General features: G+C 40.2%; 1 protein-coding gene across 1 annotated transcript in view; it reads right to left on the bottom strand.

The window, feature by feature from the left end:
* Window positions 1–13,150, bottom strand: part of mrpl23 (mitochondrial ribosomal protein L23) — a 37,140-nt gene extending 23,990 nt beyond the window's left edge. The window contains exons 1-3 of the mRNA XM_046394191.1: window positions 13,009–13,150; window positions 11,476–11,598; window positions 318–400 (exon numbers count right to left, since the gene is read on the bottom strand). Of these exons, the coding sequence (XP_046250147.1) occupies window positions 318–400; window positions 11,476–11,598; window positions 13,009–13,028 (226 nt within the window). The 5' untranslated portion in view covers window positions 13,029–13,150. The remainder of the gene's footprint in view (window positions 1–317; window positions 401–11,475; window positions 11,599–13,008) is intronic.
* Between the last annotated feature and the right edge of the window lie 6,968 nt (window positions 13,151–20,118).

Raw genomic sequence — 20,118 nt, 5'->3', positions numbered from 1 at the left:
CTTATTTACCTGTCATTCTGTGTGATGGAAAAACACTGATGGTAAAAATAATAGGTGAAATAAAATGTGTTTATCCACTGTTTAACAACTGCTCTACTGACCACTAGTCACAGCCCAGATCAGCAAGACAAGTGCATCTTCAGTTAAAGCACACCTTCTTTCCTTGTACTGGTAAAGCTAACAAAAAGTACCAGTTCAGTACTGCTTTCACTATCACTAAGTCCATGAGAAATATAAATATTTCATGAAAATCACTAAAATTCTGTTAATATTATAGCTCTCTGTATGTGCTTGTGTAAAGCAGTGGAGAAACTCACCAAACTGTATCCTGGTGCGGACTGCTCCTACAGGGATATTATAGATCTTCTCCAGATAGTTCTTTACATCACATTTGGTCATTCTGTCCAGACATGTCCAGAACAGGAAAAAAGCACACAAACATGGAGGGAGAAAGAGAGAAAGGAGAACAGAGGTTATGCAAGGAATCCAGCATCAGTGTTTGCAATGAGTAGTTTGAGTGTGTGTGTGTGTGTGTGTGTGTGAACCAGAAGGGAGTGAGGGAAGATGTCTGAGGTTGCAGTCCAGTATTTGCAGTGTTACATACTTGGATCACTGTCCATCAAATAACACCTCATTCACCAAACTGACACAGACATAGAAATGACACAGTATGTTTCCACGCTGCATTCCCATAAACTCTGCTGTTATTACCTAATGTAAGAGACAGGACACTCCCCTATGAACCCATTTTCAGCTATTCTCTGGATCATAAAGTGGAGAGAAGAGAAATGTGAGTGTCAGTGTTCATCCAATTAGTTGTCTGCATGTATTGATCGCGCTCAGTGAAACCCTACACAGGAAGTGGGCCTGGCACCAACTGATCCGGTGAGCCAGCCCTGCTAAAGCTAGCCCACTGGGCAGCATTTGGAACGAATTTCTCCGACTAGAGGAAGAAAGGCTTTTAACGGCTAATCAATCTAGCCAATTGGATTAGCCTGGTAGAAAGCACTTCCCAAATGCGTCTGACAAAGTGCTTAATAGCAACGCTGTGGTCTGGCATGAGTGCCTCGGATATGGCATCTTCTATCACCTCATACGTTTCTTTGATAAAACAGAATAATTTAATATTCCAGATTTTTCAAAGTAAACAGCACAATATCTAGAGCTATTGTAACAATATTACATGAGGCAAACATTAGCTTGTGAGAAAATCCCATCTCTGAACACAAAGACTCTTTGTACCCAAGAATGATGTAATATATGTTTCCATGCTGTACAAACAATTGCCTATTCCTCTGTAATACGCTGACACTGATGTGGACTTGGAACACTTTTATTTGACCTGCTAAGTTCTGTTTATCAAGAGAGGTAAGCTTGCATTTATGACACTTCAGTAACTATTTCCAGATTTGATTCCACTGGTAGGCACAGTGGACCGATGTGATGACTCTTGGGTATGATGGAGTTTTTCTACTAACAGGGGTTCAACAAGTTCAATTTAAGACTTTTAAAGACCTTTTAAGACCATTATGACTGCAATCTAGACCAATTTCACATCCATATTAGCAAATACAATACAAAGGATATGAAAGAAAATCAAAGTCCCACAATTACTTGCATAGTAAATCAACTTCTTTGGTGATACTCCCAACGTGAATACAGAATATTACTGGGTGATGATAGGCATTTGCTGGTGGCCTTATATGGCAGCTTAAAGTTTGTCTCACTTCCCATACAACTTTAATGCCTTCATACCCCAAGCTAATTTGAGCAGTTTCTTGCACAAGATACAGCAGGCTTCAAATTAGTATTTATTTTAAACAGGCTTCAAGCAAGAACTAAATCATATGCTGTGCTCAAGACAAATCTTGTTGAACTTGCTCTTACCCATAATAAATGAATGTAGCATAAACATAAACAATTTCAACTTATTACTTCCAAAAGGGTTTTTTTTTTTTTTTTTTTTTTTTTTTTTAAATAAAACGAGAAGCCATGTTAACCAACAAAGCACATCGCCACACAGTAGCTGGGCGTGCTCTGATAAATTCTGACTGGGCTACATGGATTCGAGTAGTAGTTACTGGTTCCATGTTGGTTTCATTCTGTAGTTTTGCTACTTTGTGATCAATCCAATTTTTCCCCAAAACAGTAAGGCTAAGTTAATACAACTCAACCTTAAGTAAGAAACATGTACTTCATAGTGCTCACAAATAACAAAACAATTTTTAAGACCTGCCAAAATCATACTGAAGACAGCTGTCCTAAAATTCAGGTGGTTGAATTTGTGACTTACTTTTTTAAAGTCTTTCAAAAATCCTGTACTAAACACCAACTTAAGGCTGCGGCCTTTGAGAGACAAGAGAACTAAGCACTCACTGAACTCTCCCTGTCAGAGCCAATACTGGTCCATGGCCAAGCGGGATGTTTTGGTGTAGGAGTTTCTGCATCATTGTGTGAATACAGGTATAAACAAACTTGTTAAAGCCCCTTTAAGCCTATTCGTCTACCCAGCTGAGAGGAGAGAGATGTGTTTCCAGAGATGTGGCATGCAGATGCGCCTTTCTGCTCCATCTGTAACCCTCCCACCCCACCCCCGACCCCCCATGACCCTCAACTCACAGTGTATGCCAGAGGGTAGTGAAGCAGAGCGGAGTGACCAGGGTACTTGAGATCAAGAGAGCAAGAAAGAAAGAGTGATTACACTAAGAGACAGGTTTTCCTAGAAAGCAGGGGCAGGGAACTGAAAGAGAGGAAAGTGGCTTGGGGACTGCACAGTCTCATCTGGATCGTTAGCAGAGGGAACACTGAACCTGATTAACGAGGCACATTTCCCTATCTAAATCCATCTGCTTTTAGTCATGTCTGTTACTTTACACCAGATGCCCATGCATGTACAAATATGCTATGGCTGAAAAGTAAATACACATGAATGTAACAATGAGAAAAAGAAAATTAATCAAACCTAAAGATAAATCATTTATCAAAATCACCAGTACTAAACCAAATGGAAAATGTAACAAATATAAAAGAATGTTTACACACATGCCTATGAGTTTATAAATATTTATAGATTTACCACGAACACATCTACATAAGTACTGAGCACTAGATTGACAGGGGTTACATTAGATACTCGTTTTTTTCTCTGACCTGAGTCAGTGCAGTCTCATTTTAGCTACAAACTGGAATCCATTCTGAAATAAAGCCTTGGGCTGAAAGATGAGGAGAAAATGTCAAGTTATGCGAGTACATAAACAGGGCTAAACTTAGACAAAGGGCGTGGTGTCTCCAATAGTGATGCAGGCAGCATCTGAATATCATCCTAGTATAAACACCAATCTGACTCCACAAGCTAACCTTTCACACCTCAGAGGAAGAATGATAACTTGCCTTCAGCAACTGCCAAGGCTAAAGGCATCGTTCCTCAGCAACTGGTGTATATTTATATGCAAACACACATGCTACAAAGATTCCTCACCCAAGATGATGAAAGAACTCCAAAGGCAAAACCTAGAAGGGCCTCAGATGTCACAGACGATGGATTAAGTTCAATTATTGTCCGCTGTTGCTGAGCAGTTTTGAAACAGGCATACTGGCATCATTGTCGGAAAACAATATAAAAAGTTAGATTGTTCTGCATTGTTCAAGGGGAGGTCCAGCAGGGAGATATAAGACCTAAATCTGATATCAAGTGGTGCTAAGAGAAACAGGCCCATACAGGGATGTAGGCATTGATGAAGAAACAGGCTAAACTTGATGCCTTTGTTTTGCCCCATCGTGACATAGTTGTTTGTGTGTGACAATCTAGCAGATACGTCAATCTACAGATTAAGCAGCACACCTCAGTCATCTGCTCTCAAATGTAATCCTTCCTCTGCAATTATTCTACATGCTTCTTTTCCTATTCTCAAATATAGGTGATCTCACACTGATCCAAGGATATTGTGAGTATCAGTTCCAGCAATTTAAGGCGGTCCATTTACACCTGCGGCCCAAAAGCATGAGAGAAGTAGGTGAAAGGGCACAGTTGGAATAGTGTAAGATAGGACAGAGGCATCTGTGGCAGTATTTGACAGTAAGGATAGTGAATGCATTCTGCTAGCTCAGACCCTCCTGCCTGCCACATGTCCACTAATGTGCTGGTGCTAAAAGAACATCTGCCAGGTGAATGAGTAATACTACCCCCTTTCTCCATGTTTCCCATCAGCCTCAATGGCTAACTATCAAATAGTAAAATAAAATGAAAAAAAACACTGCAGTAAGATCTGAATGCAAGTTACACAACATTAAACAAAGTATTTACTCACTTATCTCCCAACAAATATCTTTAAAGAAAACAATGGACAGTTGTGAATAGATAGCTATTTGTTGTCAGGAATATAACAACTGAAGAACTAAATATAATAACGAAAGTGTTGCCAATCTGCAAGCTTACAAAGTGTGTCACTCCACATCTACTGTTTTGACACAAAAGATCAACTTGCGGAGAGCAGAATTTGGTGGGCATAGCTTTCAATGGGAAATCATTTGTAATGTTAAAAAAAAAACAAAAAAAAAACAAGACATTATTAAAGTCTCTATCTCTATGTATGCAGATGATTCAGCAATGTATATAGCAGTATCCCCAACTAATGACTTTGTGTTGTTTTACAAGGAGAACTGCAGCTGATGGCAGAGTTGTAAATACCAAAATAATCCTCAATGATTCAGAATAACAAATTCATGGGACTAAACTTTGCAGTAGAAAATGGGAAGGCAAATCATTATGACATTTTGAAACAAAGTATGTTAAATGAGAAGGGGCCAGTCAATTGTCAAGTTTTAGGACAACATATCTGAGGGGTGGCACGGTGGTTAGCACTGTTGTCTCACAGCAAGAAGGTTCCAGGTTCGAATCCAGGTCTCCCTGTGCCTGTGTGAGTTTTCTCCGGGTACTCCAGCTTCCTCCTCCTTCCTCCCAAAATCCCAAAACATGTACATTAGGTTAACTGGCTGATCTACATTGTCCTTAGGTGTGAAAGGTGTGCGTGTCTGTCGTTGTGTGTCAGCCCTGCAATTGACTGGTGACCAGTCCAGGGTGTACCCTGCCTCTCACAAATAAAGAGAAAGGACTCTACTTATATCCCACTTTTCTAGATTGACTGACCACTCAACGTGCTTTACAACACAAGCTAGCAATCACCCACTGACATACACATTCATACACTGGTGGCAGAGGACACCATGCAAGCTGCCACTCGCTAATCAGGATAACATTCGCAAGAACACTCACACATCGATGGAAGAGCAAATCAGGGTTCAGTATCTCGTCCAAGGACACTTTGAACATCCAGGGTTCAGGGATTGAACCACGACCTTCCAATTATTGGATAACAGGCTCTACCTCCTGAGCCACAGCCACCCCTGGCAAAGCCAAACAGTAAAGTTAGGTTCAAAGTTTCACTCACAGAGCTCCTGGGGCATCAGCTATCTTCATTGTGGGAAAGACAGTAAAACTGTCAGTATAAACAAGTTAGTTCTCATTGTACTCACTGTATTGCTGCGACAGTTTGACAAATAATGACCTATTTTCACTTGTTAACAACAAGCACTGCTAAGCAGCAGTAAGTGGGCATCTGAATAAATGTTATGTGAAAAACTGGTTCCAACTTTGGGTTGGATTAGCGGTCAACGTGGTGAGTAACGCTTTAAAAATGGTGTGGATACTCCACTGCATAGAGTGAATGCCATGCCACAGTCTTTGAAAATTAGTAAACACTATAACAACATTTGACCCAAAAGAATGAGGGTGTTGCTGTTGTCATGTACTTCTTGTTTTAAGATGAACTTTACTTTGTATAGGGATGATTCAGTGACCGTCATGCTTCTTGTGGCTCTCATGAATCCTCCTTGGAAAGGTTGCTTGTTTTAGCAACTTGACTTGGCAAACCACTGGAAATCCTTTAATGTGGCTTCTTGTTTGATAGAAACCGGGCTCCATCTACATTTGGGCTTTTTATGGTGCTTTTTCGGGTGGCAGATCAACTTGGAGTATTACGAGGGAATGGAAAAGAAGAAGAGCAGCCACACGCAGAAGTGACGCAGAGTTGCAGGCGACAGGCGCTTACTACTTTTTGGAGGAACCACAATCCTTCAGCACATCATCAACTATCCAGCCTTTTTTTCTGTATGTAAGTTGCCTTATGTTGTCCTGAAAAAACATTCACAAAAATGGTAATTGACACAGAAGTTTGGCTGTTGACAGTTTGATATTTGCTATCTGAATTACTCATTAGCTAATATTGCAAAATTACATAATTGTTTAAGTGGAAAACATCATGATGATATACATGTCAAACACCAGAAAAATGTGTGAGCAAAGAGGAACAGTGTTTAGTACAGCGTACATAGGTAGACCTTTACCATGACTGACAGGACAACTATACCTACAGTGGTCTGAAAAAAGGAGCATTCCTAAGCAACACACAGCTGAACTGTCTCGCTGACATGTTAACTTTTGTGCTCTAGTAAGCCTCTCATACTATATTTAATGTGTAAATTTCATTAAACACAGTGAAGGGTAAACATCCAAGGAACACCAAACAGTCCATACACACACATGGACACACAACATCATCAAAGTACATTGTGTCAGTGCGGCTTAGTGTTGAGAATGAAACAGGAGAGTTGTTTTCTGCGCAGATGAAAGGCAAAAGAAAGCCGCTCCTCATTGTCAGTCTGCCCCATTGTCAGGTCTGAGTCGAGATACGCACACTCACTACTTTAACCCTCCCATCTACACAGACAATACATGCACAGAAGCTGCTCAACACTAAGTATCAAGATCATAATAGCAGACTTTGTTTAGAGGGAAAGCCATTGAGGAACCTGAGACTTAGAGAAGAGACAGCTGAGAAGTTGAGAGTATAAGAGCATCGTGTGAAGGATTAGATTTATTGTCTGGGTTTTGGTCTGCCAATCAGAACCTTCCATAAGCGCCAGCCAAACAGCCAAACTCATTTAAGTCTAGCTTATATGTATTTTAACACATTAGTTTTAAAATGTTGCAATTTCAGTGTGCATCTTACAACCACTAGACTCCACTTCAAAACAATGCGGGCGTGATGATACAGAAACGTCTGTATCAGCCCACCCCACATGCTCAATATGAATATGTGTGTGTGTGTGTGTGTGTGTGCGTGCAAAATTCAGTGGAGAGGTTGTGTCCTGCCAAGTAGAGAGCAGAAAGCAAGTGTTTGACAAATTTTAAAAACACCGATGGCCGCAGCTTGACTATCGCACAGTTAGCATTAAGAAGTCCACTGAAAGTGCTGCATTTTCCATTTACGACAAATGGGTATTGTTGTTCAAGTAACAGACCACCGTCACATAAGGAAAACATCCTGGAACACTATTTTTTGCCATTGACCAATTATGCAAACTAATGTCAGATGGCCGAAATCATGTTTTAAATAAAAAATATGATGCAATGGAACTTCCTGTGGTATCACATAAGTACAGTTTCAAATCACACAACTTATCCATGATTTACATCTTTGGTTATCCTGTCATTGAGTAATTTTTTCCTGATTTTTAAGCAACAAAGTGATTGTTCATTGGTAAATCATACCTGCCTACTTGGCCACAGGTGTGGAGTGTATGCATAGAGAAGAAACAGGAGAGAAAAAATGCCACCCAAAAGGAAGCTAGAATGAAACAGAAATCAACAGACTCGCATAGGCTTCTTCAGTAAGAAATCTGTCATACTGGTGTGCTTTAATTTAATTTTTTGTATATATTGTCAGTTAGTTTAATGATATCTAAAATTCTCTCAGACCCCACTTTTTTCGGACGGCTGCCAACTCCCTATCTATGTGGAAAGCCCTGGACAAGAACAGAACAGAAACAGATGAAAGAACAAGTTACCAAGAGTCACTAACCTTACAGACAGACAGGTCAGTAAAGCCTTGACTAGTTACAGTCCTCTACTGGCTTGCTAAATGACATCTTATGACATAAACTGGGGTTAATTAGCGTGAAAAATAACCCAGTTTCCAACTTGAGCCACGTGTTTATGAAGTGGAGCAAGGGAACAGAAACAGAGTGATTGCCATGGTGATCATAACACTGTTTGTTTCAACAGGTACTGAACAGTTGTCGGAGTGGAAAAATGTGAGCTGGTGTGTAGCAGGGTCAGTTTGCTCATGTTTGATTACAATGAGAAAACCGCAGCATGGTCTGGTTTCATTGTTATTAGACAGCATCGTAGCATGAAATGTGACTGTGTGGTAGTGAACACAACGTTCAGCGTTGTGCTCTTTTCTTTTTATGTGTGTGTGTGTGTGTGTGTCTGCGCTGGCCTCTAGCCATGCCAGGTGAGGCACAAGAGGTGTGTGTGTGGGTGTCAACCTAGAAATTTGATGATGTTCCTTCTAGAGCAGAGAGGAAATACTAACATAGCACAAAAGGTTTGTGAACAATCAAAAAGACAAACAAATACTTCCCTGCAGCAGGTAGAAAGAGAATTACACGAACACAGGCCAGGTGTCTCAAACAACAAGTACCAAAGAGGGATTGGTTTTGGACGCGTTGCAAAGCGTTTAAGAAAAGCACAATAAACAACAGAGTCCGGGGTGGGACTGAGAAGAGGACAGAAAAAGACATGCGCAGATCATAGTAAGCAAGTGATACTGCAAACAAGCAAGAAAACTAGGAAAAAGCAAAAGAGAACAAGACAGGCAATCACTGATACCTAACTCCCATGTGTCATTGAGATAAAGACCACCTTGTGTTATTACCCTGAGAACGGCAACATTACCACTTCTCATTAACAGCTGCTCGGTGCTACAACTTACCCACGCTAACACCGCCTACCCTCGAGAGTCATAGCTACAACAGCTTTCACTGCCATAATGACTCAGACTCATCAATAAGCTGGGAGTAGGAGTGATATTTTGCTTGTGTCACTGTCTCTCCATGTGTGTCCATTTACTACATTTTGTTTATGAAAGTAAAAAATAACAGTGTTTCAAGCACACACTGAGGCCCCAGCAGCATATCAATCAGCCATGTACCTCTCCCAAGCATCAAAGACTCTAAGAAAAAAAAAAAAAACCTTACACACCCTTAAAAACACACATGCACCCTGCACTTACCCACTTTTGTGCATATATACACAAAGACACACACCATGCTCACAAACTGACTCACCCACACTGAAAAGCACGCACACGGACACACACACAATTACATAAGCACCCTAGGAGTTTGGCAGAGAAGAGGCAAAAAATCAGAGTGGGAGGCCAGGCACCTGGATGAACAGATTATGGTCTAAACCCCACCAGAGACACATAGATGATCTGCCTCAAACTTCAATTTTTCTCCCTCATGTGGGCTCTGGTTCTCTCCTTGCCTGAGGAGCACTGCTAACCTCAGTGACCTTGGCTCATAGAGGTAGTCAAAATCAGCTCATCACTACTAAGTGCTGACTGGTAAGGACCTCCAGTTGCGTTTTATGACAGAATATGTGTTGTCCAAACTCACCAAATTGACTGGTCGCAGGACAAAAAACAACATAGCAAAATTAGGAGGTAGTAAAGTGCTGTAATATATTGCATACTCCATTGGACTTGGCTTTTGGAGAATGATCAAGAACAGTTTGCTTTCAATTTCTGTGTAGATATTAATATTAGCTCCACGAGGTTACTAATGTTTGACGTCTTGCTGTCTACAACAGGGCCTGAACGTCCACAACAGAGCCAAAAAAAAGCACTTTTGACCTCACGTTAGGTTTTCACAAGTCATCACTGCAAATGAGCTCATTTAAGACAGCCTTAGGGTAGTAAGAACTGCCTATACTGTTGAGCACTGTCATCTAAGAGTTCTATTCTTGAGGCTGTCACGCCACCTGGTGGCCATGTTGCACACCTCCAACCTCATAATACTGGACGAGAAACACTTCTAGACCAAAAAATGAAAACAAATAAATGCAGCTGAAAACATCAAATACTTAATCATTATATAATGAGCCCAAAGGACACTAAGCTAGTACAGTATTCTAATAAAAGAAACAACCTAAAATAACTCCAATGCTAAACACAATAAGCGATTTTGTCTCATAATAGTAATACAAGGCATTAGCTTGTTACATTTTTATTTTGTGAAAAAGCTGATGTAGCCACAAATTCACCTTAGGAACAATTAATAGGTTTCAAAATATAATGAGTTTGATTGTGGGCTGTAGAGGTTTCAAAACAACAGCTGCCCTGCAGTATGTACCATATGGTTCTATGGAGATTGCAAAAAGACACTGTGATGAGAATAAATAAAATTGTCCATGAACATAAACTTAGATCAGACACATCAAATAAGACACTTGCAACAGGTAACAATAATTAATAATGGACTTATCAGATAGCAGCAGTGATAAAATGAAAATTTAATGAAAATTAATGACAGAGGTTATTTGAAGCTACTAGTGGCAATTTGAAAATTACTTTTAATGGCAAAATAAGGACACATAAATAAAGTAGAACTAGGCATGAACAAGAAAATCTGACTACATGTTGTACATTATGTAGCAATACACTAATTGTGCATCCTGTTGAGAGACATAAGTGGAAAAGTGAGTGAGCTGTCTTCATTGTTAAACAACTACCACTGACAATGAAAATCTATCTGATGTGACTCAGGAGGGTTAAAGGACACATTGTTGGGCTATCCACTCAATAATGCTGCCAGTATGATTCTACTGGCTTGACAAGTCATCAGTTGACAAACAATCAAAATAATTTACCATTTAAGTCATCAATCAGGAGATTCTGCACTTACCTTTGAGCTTCCAAAAGTCAATACATTTCTTGGTAAGCATTGCCAACAATAAACTTATAAGCAGTATTGGCACTGTACCTAAAGTCTCCTCTAAATCAGAATCAGAATCAGAATTCTTTTATTTATCCCTGAGGGGAAATTTTAAACAGTACCCACCTCTCAAATGCCATTCCTGAGAGTAATAAGGATTGACTGCGATACTACATAGTATGGGTGGGCAGCACCCAGGTGTCACAGTCATCACAGGTTGGTGTGATATTGTGTCACAACATGGAATTTGCAAGGGATTTCACTTTCTTCAAAATCTATATTAATCTATACTTATACAGTAGATATTGTGTTGTAAACACAAAAGGAAAATATATGTGCTTCTTAAGGCCGGCTGAAAGGAAAATGCAAGTTAAGATTAAAATAGTTTGTGAGTAAACTTTAAAATAAGGTGGAGAATTAAGTATTAAGTGGCCAGATTGCCCCCCTAATTTCAACATGTATTGTGCCATCAAATGGCTGAAACACAAGTAACCCATTCCATCGTCTAAAAAGTAAGCAAGATCAAGAATACGAAGCGGCCACCCGGGCCAAAATAAGTAGCGCCAACAGAAGCTTTATTTTTCATTTAATACATCTCTATATGATGACAAGCGAGATCTTGAAGCAAAGACTTACTCCATAGGGATGCGAAACTGTACAGTGTCAGGAGGCTGCTCTTTCCCAGGCCTCACCAGAGTCAGGAACCAGCTGGGTCTGAAGATCCTCAGCTGTGGGTTACCCAGCTGGTAGAGAGGGTATCTGAAATGAGAGGCAAAATGTTATCTGCATTATCATTCACAGTCATCTACAAAGTGAACATGTAGAATTACATGTTGCCATTTCAGCTTCATTTGCTATGGCAGATTGTAGCCAAAATGTGACAAAAGCTAACATAACAATCTGTTTCAAAAGAGAGCTGTGCAGTAAAAACCCATGGGATGTGATCACTGTATGCAGCAAGAAGCTGTGACTTGATGTGATATCTGCCACTCCAGCTGCATGAAGTGTCCACCTCTATCAGAATCAGAATCAGAATCAGAATTCCTTTATTAATCCCTGGAGGGAAATTCTTCTAGTTGCTAAATGCACTACTACGTTCACCCACTGATCAAAACTTGTCAGTGCTGGGCAGGAAGGGAAGAGGGTTTGTCAGTCCCTCATTGAAATCAGATTATGTGGTTCTGGATTCAAGGATTCAAGGAGCTTTATTGTCATTTCACACATGTAGAAACATGAGGTGGAACGAAATTAGTTTCCCCGGTCCCAGTATAAGCCCAAATTCCTAACAAAATAGTTAATGCAAATAAATATAAACAACTGCTGCTTGCTTTTTAATAACCTGCCTATTCATCTAATCACTCTCTCACTTTAGTCATATCTCACTGTAATGACGACAAGGTATTCCTTTATGCAAGCAATAAATGTGGCGAGACCAATGCCATCAGTGAAAATTATAACCATAAACACAAAAACTCATTATATACTGGAAAAATGTCAACCCTGTTACAAGCAGTAAAAACTACTTTACACTTTCTCCCAAGATATTACAAAACCATCATTGAGAAAAATATATAACTGTCGACATAAATACAACCTCTAGACATGGGGAGCAAAATATTACCAAATCTTTTCAGCTTATGAAAAATTGAATGATGTTAAAGTCAAGCATTGGTGGATTTGCTGCATTAGAGAAGTCAATTTTGTACACAAACCAAAATGAAAACTCCGTTTCACGGGGTTTTACTCCGATGCAGCATATGATTATAGACAGGGAAGAGGCACTTCACTATCTACAGACCACTGGGTGTCATAGTAAACCGCACACTAACTACATATCAGCGTCAGTTTGTTTTTAGCATAGCTTGCGAACGCCGGCTACGTTCTTTTATTGTGTAACAACATCTCAGAGTCACTATGAATAAAAGTGCTAAACACAGTTTAACGCGCACTGACAATGTGTGTTACAAATGAAAACAACTTGTGCAAAGCTAAATTCAGACACCCAAGCTAGCGTTAGCTGGACGTCAGTGACATGCTAACATTAGCTGGTTGTGCTAACGTTAACCCACCAAAGTGGCAGAAACGCGCACTACAAAAAGTTCCATCTCTAGCCGAAATGTCCTTCTACACATTTACGACAACAAATAAAAATAAAAACTTGTCACTTACAGTAATCTTGTCACTGGCATCACTCAAAGGGTTTGTTATGAGAAGTCACATAAGCTATGGGCTAGTTGTTTTGTAGTCTGTTCAAGGTTGTCAAACGCTACACGTGCAAGGATGTACTTCCGGGACCACTGACAATGCGCAGGCGCACATGCGTGTCGTTGAAGAGTAAGAGTTCGAACAGTTTAAACCTGTTCAGATTCAAGTTCTTTCACTGGGCTTTGGTGTCCATTTGATTCAAAATGGCTTACCAGTATTCACTATGAACGAGTTGTATTAATAACAGGCCTACCCCTGCGGTGTAGGTGTTTTATTTTAAAGATAAACAAAGTTGGAAAAGGGACCCAAAAATCATACTTCCGAAATTGAAATACTTCGGTAAAAATGAAAGTAATCCATGGAAAAAGTACTTGAGTAAATGTCTTACAGTATCTGGTATTAAATGTACTTAGGTATCACAAGTAATTTTCAGACGATGACCGTATTTAAGTATCTGAATTACAAACAAAAATAAGTTATACTTAAATATTTTTATGTATACTTTTAATATTTTTATATATTTATTTTGTATATACTTTATACCAGGAGTCAAATGATTATCAGGATGGCTCAGGGTGTTTTTCTGTAGTCTGGTTGCTGATAACATACCTTAATTCTGATAATGCACCACTTTTGCTCTCATGCAACATGTAATCCAAGAAGGGACTTGTAACTTAAGTTATCAAATAAACGTACTGGGTTAAAAAGTTGATCCAGGACAAGTCACTCCAATGGCAGTAAATGAGAATATTTTTTGGAGGCCCATCAATTGCTCTGCATTTCTCAAACTTGGTAGATGCACTGATCACATCTCACATGCTTTGTGCGTGATATTTTAAGGTAGCACACTTTCAAAATTAATTTTGCAATCTTAGTCAAATTTTGCAATTTCGACTTGCAAAAAAATGTTATGTACCTATGCACATATAGAATATATTAAGATATATTTTCTTTCACTGTATGAAAATAAAAAAAACATCAGTTCATGTATTTTACCACATGATTCCCTGCTGCTTTAATGTCTTCCTTGGTAAACAGCAGAGTACATATTCTTTTTGAAAATGGGTTTCCATTTTGGGAATGTTATTGTTGTGAGTATTTTCTCAGGGTACATATGATGAGACAGCAGCAGAGGGAGACCTTGTCCCATGTCTCCTTCAGACCACCCTGTGCCCCAGGGTCTGACCTCACACCCACTACGATGTCCCTGCAGTAGGGGTAAGAATGATTGAAGGCCCCCTGAGTGGAACATGAGTCCCTGGCTCAGCTGGTCCAGACCTGGCAGGAAATGGACCACACTGACAGCCCACACTATGCCAGGGAGGGAAGTTTCCATCCGTTAAGATGCCATAGAGTGTGTGTGTGTGTGTGTGTGTGTGTGTGTGTGTTTGTGTGTGGAGGGCGCTGGAGGGTAGTTAGGCAATTGATTAATATGCAGTTGTAATGTTTACCAGTTGGCACAAGTATTTATCACCCTATATCAGAATTCCATGCCTATAGTCATCCAGTTGAGTTTTTAGCCTCAAGAAAAAGAAAATGTTCACTGTTCGCCAGCCAACCACTTCATTGGTTGTTTACTTGTTTGTTGGTTTGGAACAAGTTCATCTGACAGCTGATATGAGATTGTACTGGAGATTAATGAAGGTGGTGAAGCAGAAGTTGATTTTTTTTTTTTCAAAACCATTGCATATTACACCATAAAAACATTAGATTATTTGACCAAATGAATTACGTTAAACTAAACACCATTAACTCTCAAATCAATGCTTCAACTATCATACAGAGTGTTTATTAGGGTTAAGAGCATAATGTGCAAGTTGTTTTGGTGATATATCATTTATAATATTATTTATTAATTGTTTGCTAATTAGCTGGTTCAAATCCCCAGATCATCCAAAAATATTCTTTGCCATTTATTGTCTCTGCAGCAAATGAATCTGTATATTTGCCTATTTCCAATACTGAAAATAATTAACGACTTTTCTAAACTTATCATTACAATTGTAGGTATTCACATCCAATGACACAGAAGGGTGAAGGAATGTAGAAATATATTTATATATTGATACAGGATTGATTTGTCACAAAGCTAGATTATCAACCAGGCCAAATGGGCAATGGACCCAACACCCCAGAATCTCAGAGGCTCCAAACACCCAAGGCTTTTGGGGGGCGGCCGTGGTCTAGTGGTTGGAGAAGCGGCTTGTGATCGGAGGGTCACCGGTTCGATTCCCCCCGCCCCCCCCCCCCCCCCCCCCCCCCCCCCTCCCCCAATATTTGGGTGTGGTGGAGTGATTAATGCGAAAAATGCTCCCTGGCTGTTGTGCCCTTGAGCAAGGCACTTAATCCCCCAATATGCTCCTTGGGCACCTGATGCTGCCCACTGCTCCTGTGTGTGTTTCACTGCATGTAATTTGCCGGGTGTTGCATGTGTGTGTTCAACTAAGGATGGGTCAACTGCAGAAGACGAATTCAGTGTGTGTATGTAAAAATATATATACTGTCAATAAAGCTGATTCTTCTTCTTTTTCTGTTGATGTTATACTTACATGGTAAGCTTTCTTAAATAAATTGGCATTTAATTAACTTAAAACAGACAAATCTGGGCAACACACGGTGCTCAAATGGGGAACCACAGCACACTTTTTACCTTGGGACTAGCTGGTTTATCTGGCTCTGACTATGTAAATGTGTCTGGGTGTTTATGATGATTTGATTTGTGGAAAGGTGCCTTTCTTTTGGAGGGAGTGCTTTATGACTTTCTTTCATTTACCTTTTTATTCATATAGAATATATAATGCAGCAAATGAGACACAGGTGGGAATCAAACCTATGGCCACTGCAGAGGACAGACAGCCTCAGTACATGGGTCGCACGCTCTGCCAACTGAGCTACAGGGGCGCCCAAAAGGTGCCTTTTTAATTCATCAGCAGCTGAATTCGATTTTATCAATCACTTTGATAAAAAAAACACTTGTTTGTGTTTTTGTACGGATGCAGTTGATTTCCACCTCATTACGAACCTTGGCCACAGATCTGGAGCTTGCTCTGGGTGCAGGAGCTGTAGTCATGTAGTCATTACCTCAGTCAGGGTGCCAGTGTTTAGCAAGACTCCCAGTGAAGACCGGGCCATGTCTAAGTGGAGGGGGCCAGCAACATGAACCGGAGCAACCTTCAGCCAAAGGTCTGGTCTCACACTGTTATCCAACTCTGCCATTTATAGATGTGATTCAAGCCTGTTTGTTAATGCTCACAGTTGGGCTCTTTGATGGAAAATAAAAGTTAACAATATGATCTAATTTCATTGGTTGCCATAAGAACACAAACCTGATTAATGAGGTTTTATTGCTTTTCGAATGACCGGGGTGAAAGTCTGCGAGAGCTCTGCTGCTCTCATTACTTTTAAAATTTGCTCTTTTTGAAAATGAATGTTGAGTTTTTTGGTTCTTTTTTTTTTCAGAAGTCATATTCTGGTTAATGGTTTGGCCGTTTAACTGCTTGGCTTTCATAACTGCAGTACTTAGATGTTACACGCACTCCTACACATGCAAGCATTCACACACAAACAGATAATCTACCAATACTCAATTGGACATGCAAGGTTAATTTTGAATTCCATCAGTCATTAGTTATTACTTGTTTTTAGTTCAGACACTCAGCAATACCCATAGTATTTTTAACTAAATGAGATCTAACTCACACCACTTCTGTTTGTGGTGTGAGTTGTGTGTGTGGGACAGAGTTAGAGAGAGAGAAGTGGAATGAAGGTTCAGGTCTGGGGCAGTGGAAAGTGGCTGTTTGTGTCACTGTACAAGAAGGGAGAAAGTCAGGGAGGAGGAGGGAGCGCTCTAACAGCAGAGGTGGATAGACGGAAACAGTTCGGTCTACAGTGAGATTGTCCCGCCAAGAGCCAGCGCTGGGGCCGCATGGAAACTTTCCCCCTCTGACTTTCAGGCAGCCGGAGGAGAAGTTGTCGGTATTGAATATCCCAGAGAAGAAAAAAAGGGAAGCGTTAAATTGAAGATCCAGACATGAAGATGGAAAAGTTTGTCAGTTGAAGTGAATAGTTTTGCGTGTAATGAGACTCGCTGTTTTAGTGTTTCCCTCTGAACTCACTTCATCCATGACTGAAGAATGGACCGTGAAGCCTAATGCCTTGAGTCATTTCTCCAAATCGTTGCTGAATTGAATTTTTATCACTAATCCAAAGATTATATCAGCAGCAGCAGTAGCTCCTTACATTATAGCATAGAGGGACAGAGAAGAGGATGAAGGGCAGGTACAAGGACACGATCGAAGAAGGAGAGAGCAATGAGAGAGAGAGGACTTTGAGTCAACATCTGATTCAACAGTGGCCTGTTTACTTCTGCCGTTATGGGAAGGGCTCATACAGTAGGTTTGAGCTGCAATGTGTTATGTGTATTATGCAGCACAATCAAGGATGAGGCAGAACTGTGTCGAGGGAGCCAATTATCATTTTTGGCCGCAGTTTATAAAACCATTTTCATCGCCCGTTGACAATCTGTAACAGATGTTTTGTAGATACAAGACTGTGGGCCTCAGAGGCTTGTTATATGTAAGGACCACTTTTTTATTTTCTATACCGTGTATCCGTCAGGGTCACGGGGACCTTTTAAGTTATCAAGTGAAATACCTCCCCTGCAGCCATGTGCCGCTGCCCAAAAATGAAAATTCATAAATATGAAAAATCATACGAAAATATTTTTTACAAATTAAATTTTTTAATACTAAATATGTGTCCTCCCCCAATATATATCATAATTACTTTCTTTGTACTGGGTATCTAAGAGGTATTTTAGGGGAAACATCACTCAAATGTTCATTAGAAGAGGACCAAGAAGTGCAACAATAAACAAAAAAGAATAGCTCATTGTTACTTGTAATTACAGAGCAAGAACAGGTGACCGGTTGATATTCCAGCCAGCACACCTGTGAGGCACTGAATAATTACAGGGTAACAAGGGAAGAACAATCTGGATCTTTTTTTCTGCATATCTTATTCTTCTTGTGCAATTAAAAGATCAAGAAGTAAACATTAAGTTCCTCAGCACCTCATTTAACATTTGACCCTCATACACTATATGTTGGGCTGGGCTCCTCACTTCTAGTGAAGGGAAATCTTAATGCTTCAGCATACCAAGACATTTTGGACAATGCTATGCTTCCAACTTTGTGGCAACAGTTTGGAGAAGACCCTTTTCTATTTCAGCATGACTGTGCCCCAGTGCACAAAGCAAAGTCCATAGAGGTCCAATATCACTGCTTGACCTCACAAATGTTCTACTGCATGAACGGGCAAGAATTCCCACAGAAACACTCCAAAATCTTGTGGAAAACCTTCCCAGAAGAGTGGAAGCTGTTATAGCTACAGAAGTGACTGTGTATTTAGAGTGCAATGTCATTGAAGTCCCTGTTGCTGCAATGGTCAGGTGTCCCAATACCTTTGTCCATATAGATATAGTTATAGTTTACTGTATTGTGTCTTTTTGCCCTCAATTAACATTACAAGCCTTCCATAAGCTGTGCACTTGAGAATAGTAAGTTACTTTTATTGTACTATACTATATTTACAGGCAATTTATTGATTTATTTATTGCTGTGTTTGAAACACATTTGGTCCTTGCTAGTGAACCTGTGTGACTGCAGCCAAATAATTTATAAAATATTTTGAATAATTGCAGCTTTGGATGTTCTCTAACCAGAATGAAGCAGCATGACCACTTGAAAAACAAAATGGGAAACCATTAGCCCCTCTGTCGCTGCACGTAATTAAACCCTTGCCCCTTTGCCTTCAGCACTGAGTGAGTGGTCAGAAGTAGTGGCCAGTTCAGGTCAGATTCCTTTGTTTTTTCATGTCCCATGTTCACACTCTCGGAGGGAGCGGGTGCATGCCACGCAGCAGTCCTATGCCTATTAATAGCAGTGAGGGACGGAATCGGGGGCAATTTGGATGGAGTGTAAATTTAGACCCCCCGGATGTTCCGTTGATGTCATGAGCATGACCTCTGACCCAGGAGCCTGCTGCCACAAGGCCTACAGTGAACTTGAATTTCAGGGGTCTGATTGCAAGGATGTACACAGAAACACAACATGTATTCATCCACAGTAAGTACATGCACATAATTGCCTTTCTAAAACGCAACAGTCTGAGGAAAAGAGCTGTTCAGTACTGAGTGCTCTGTACTACAAAACCATTACAAGAACTCACACACAATTGACTGTGAAGCATCTTTGCCTTTCTCGAACTAGTTGTTGAGTGGATAGAGGCACTGTTTGTGTCCTGAAAGACACAAAGAACAGAATCACCTGTATCATTCTACCATGAAAATTTGGCACTAAATCATCACAAAGTCATCCACAATCATAATCCAGTTTCCTGAGATTTTGAAATCGACTACAGTTAGAGTGCTCAGATGGGTTCCCACACCCTTATCCAGTGTCTCTACCCCTGCCAGAGTTATGTGATGGATCGGAGGGGGCTGACATGCATAAACGAGGACGGGAGCAACTGATCTTCAAGGTATGTCAGCCAACACTCTTGGGATATCTTGTGCACAGCACTGTGGAGGACCTTAACCTACAAACATAACAACATTGTTCGAGCCATGATTCTTCTTGTCTTATATTTTGGTGAGATAAAGTTGTTGTTAGATACTAGTAGAGCCATGACCATGTTACAGTAAGAACTGTGTTGAAATAAATGGACGTTGGCACTGAATTAAGATGAGTCAAGATGATCTGCAGGCAGTTCAGGTTTCATAAATTCGTAACAAAGGCTATACTTCTGCAAGTTGTTTAGCATTGCACATCCACCTACATGTAAAATGAAAGTGCACACACATTCATTGCCAAACAGGCAATGTTAGTTAAATTGTTGAACTGCAGTCCAGCTATATTATGTTGACATTATAACTCCAGACACAATAGATGTTGACAGTCTAAATGCCAACGAACACCACGTTCGACCAGTCACACCACCACCAGCTACCCTCGAGGCACTCATATAAACAACATTCCTGCCCTCAGATGTCTTCTTCACAGCATGACCTGCACA

This window comes from Scatophagus argus, chromosome 7 (assembly GCF_020382885.2).
Source record: "Scatophagus argus isolate fScaArg1 chromosome 7, fScaArg1.pri, whole genome shotgun sequence".
Lineage (NCBI taxonomy): Eukaryota > Metazoa > Chordata > Actinopteri > Scatophagidae > Scatophagus > Scatophagus argus.
This window is presented reverse-complemented; position numbering and strand designations above follow the sequence as displayed.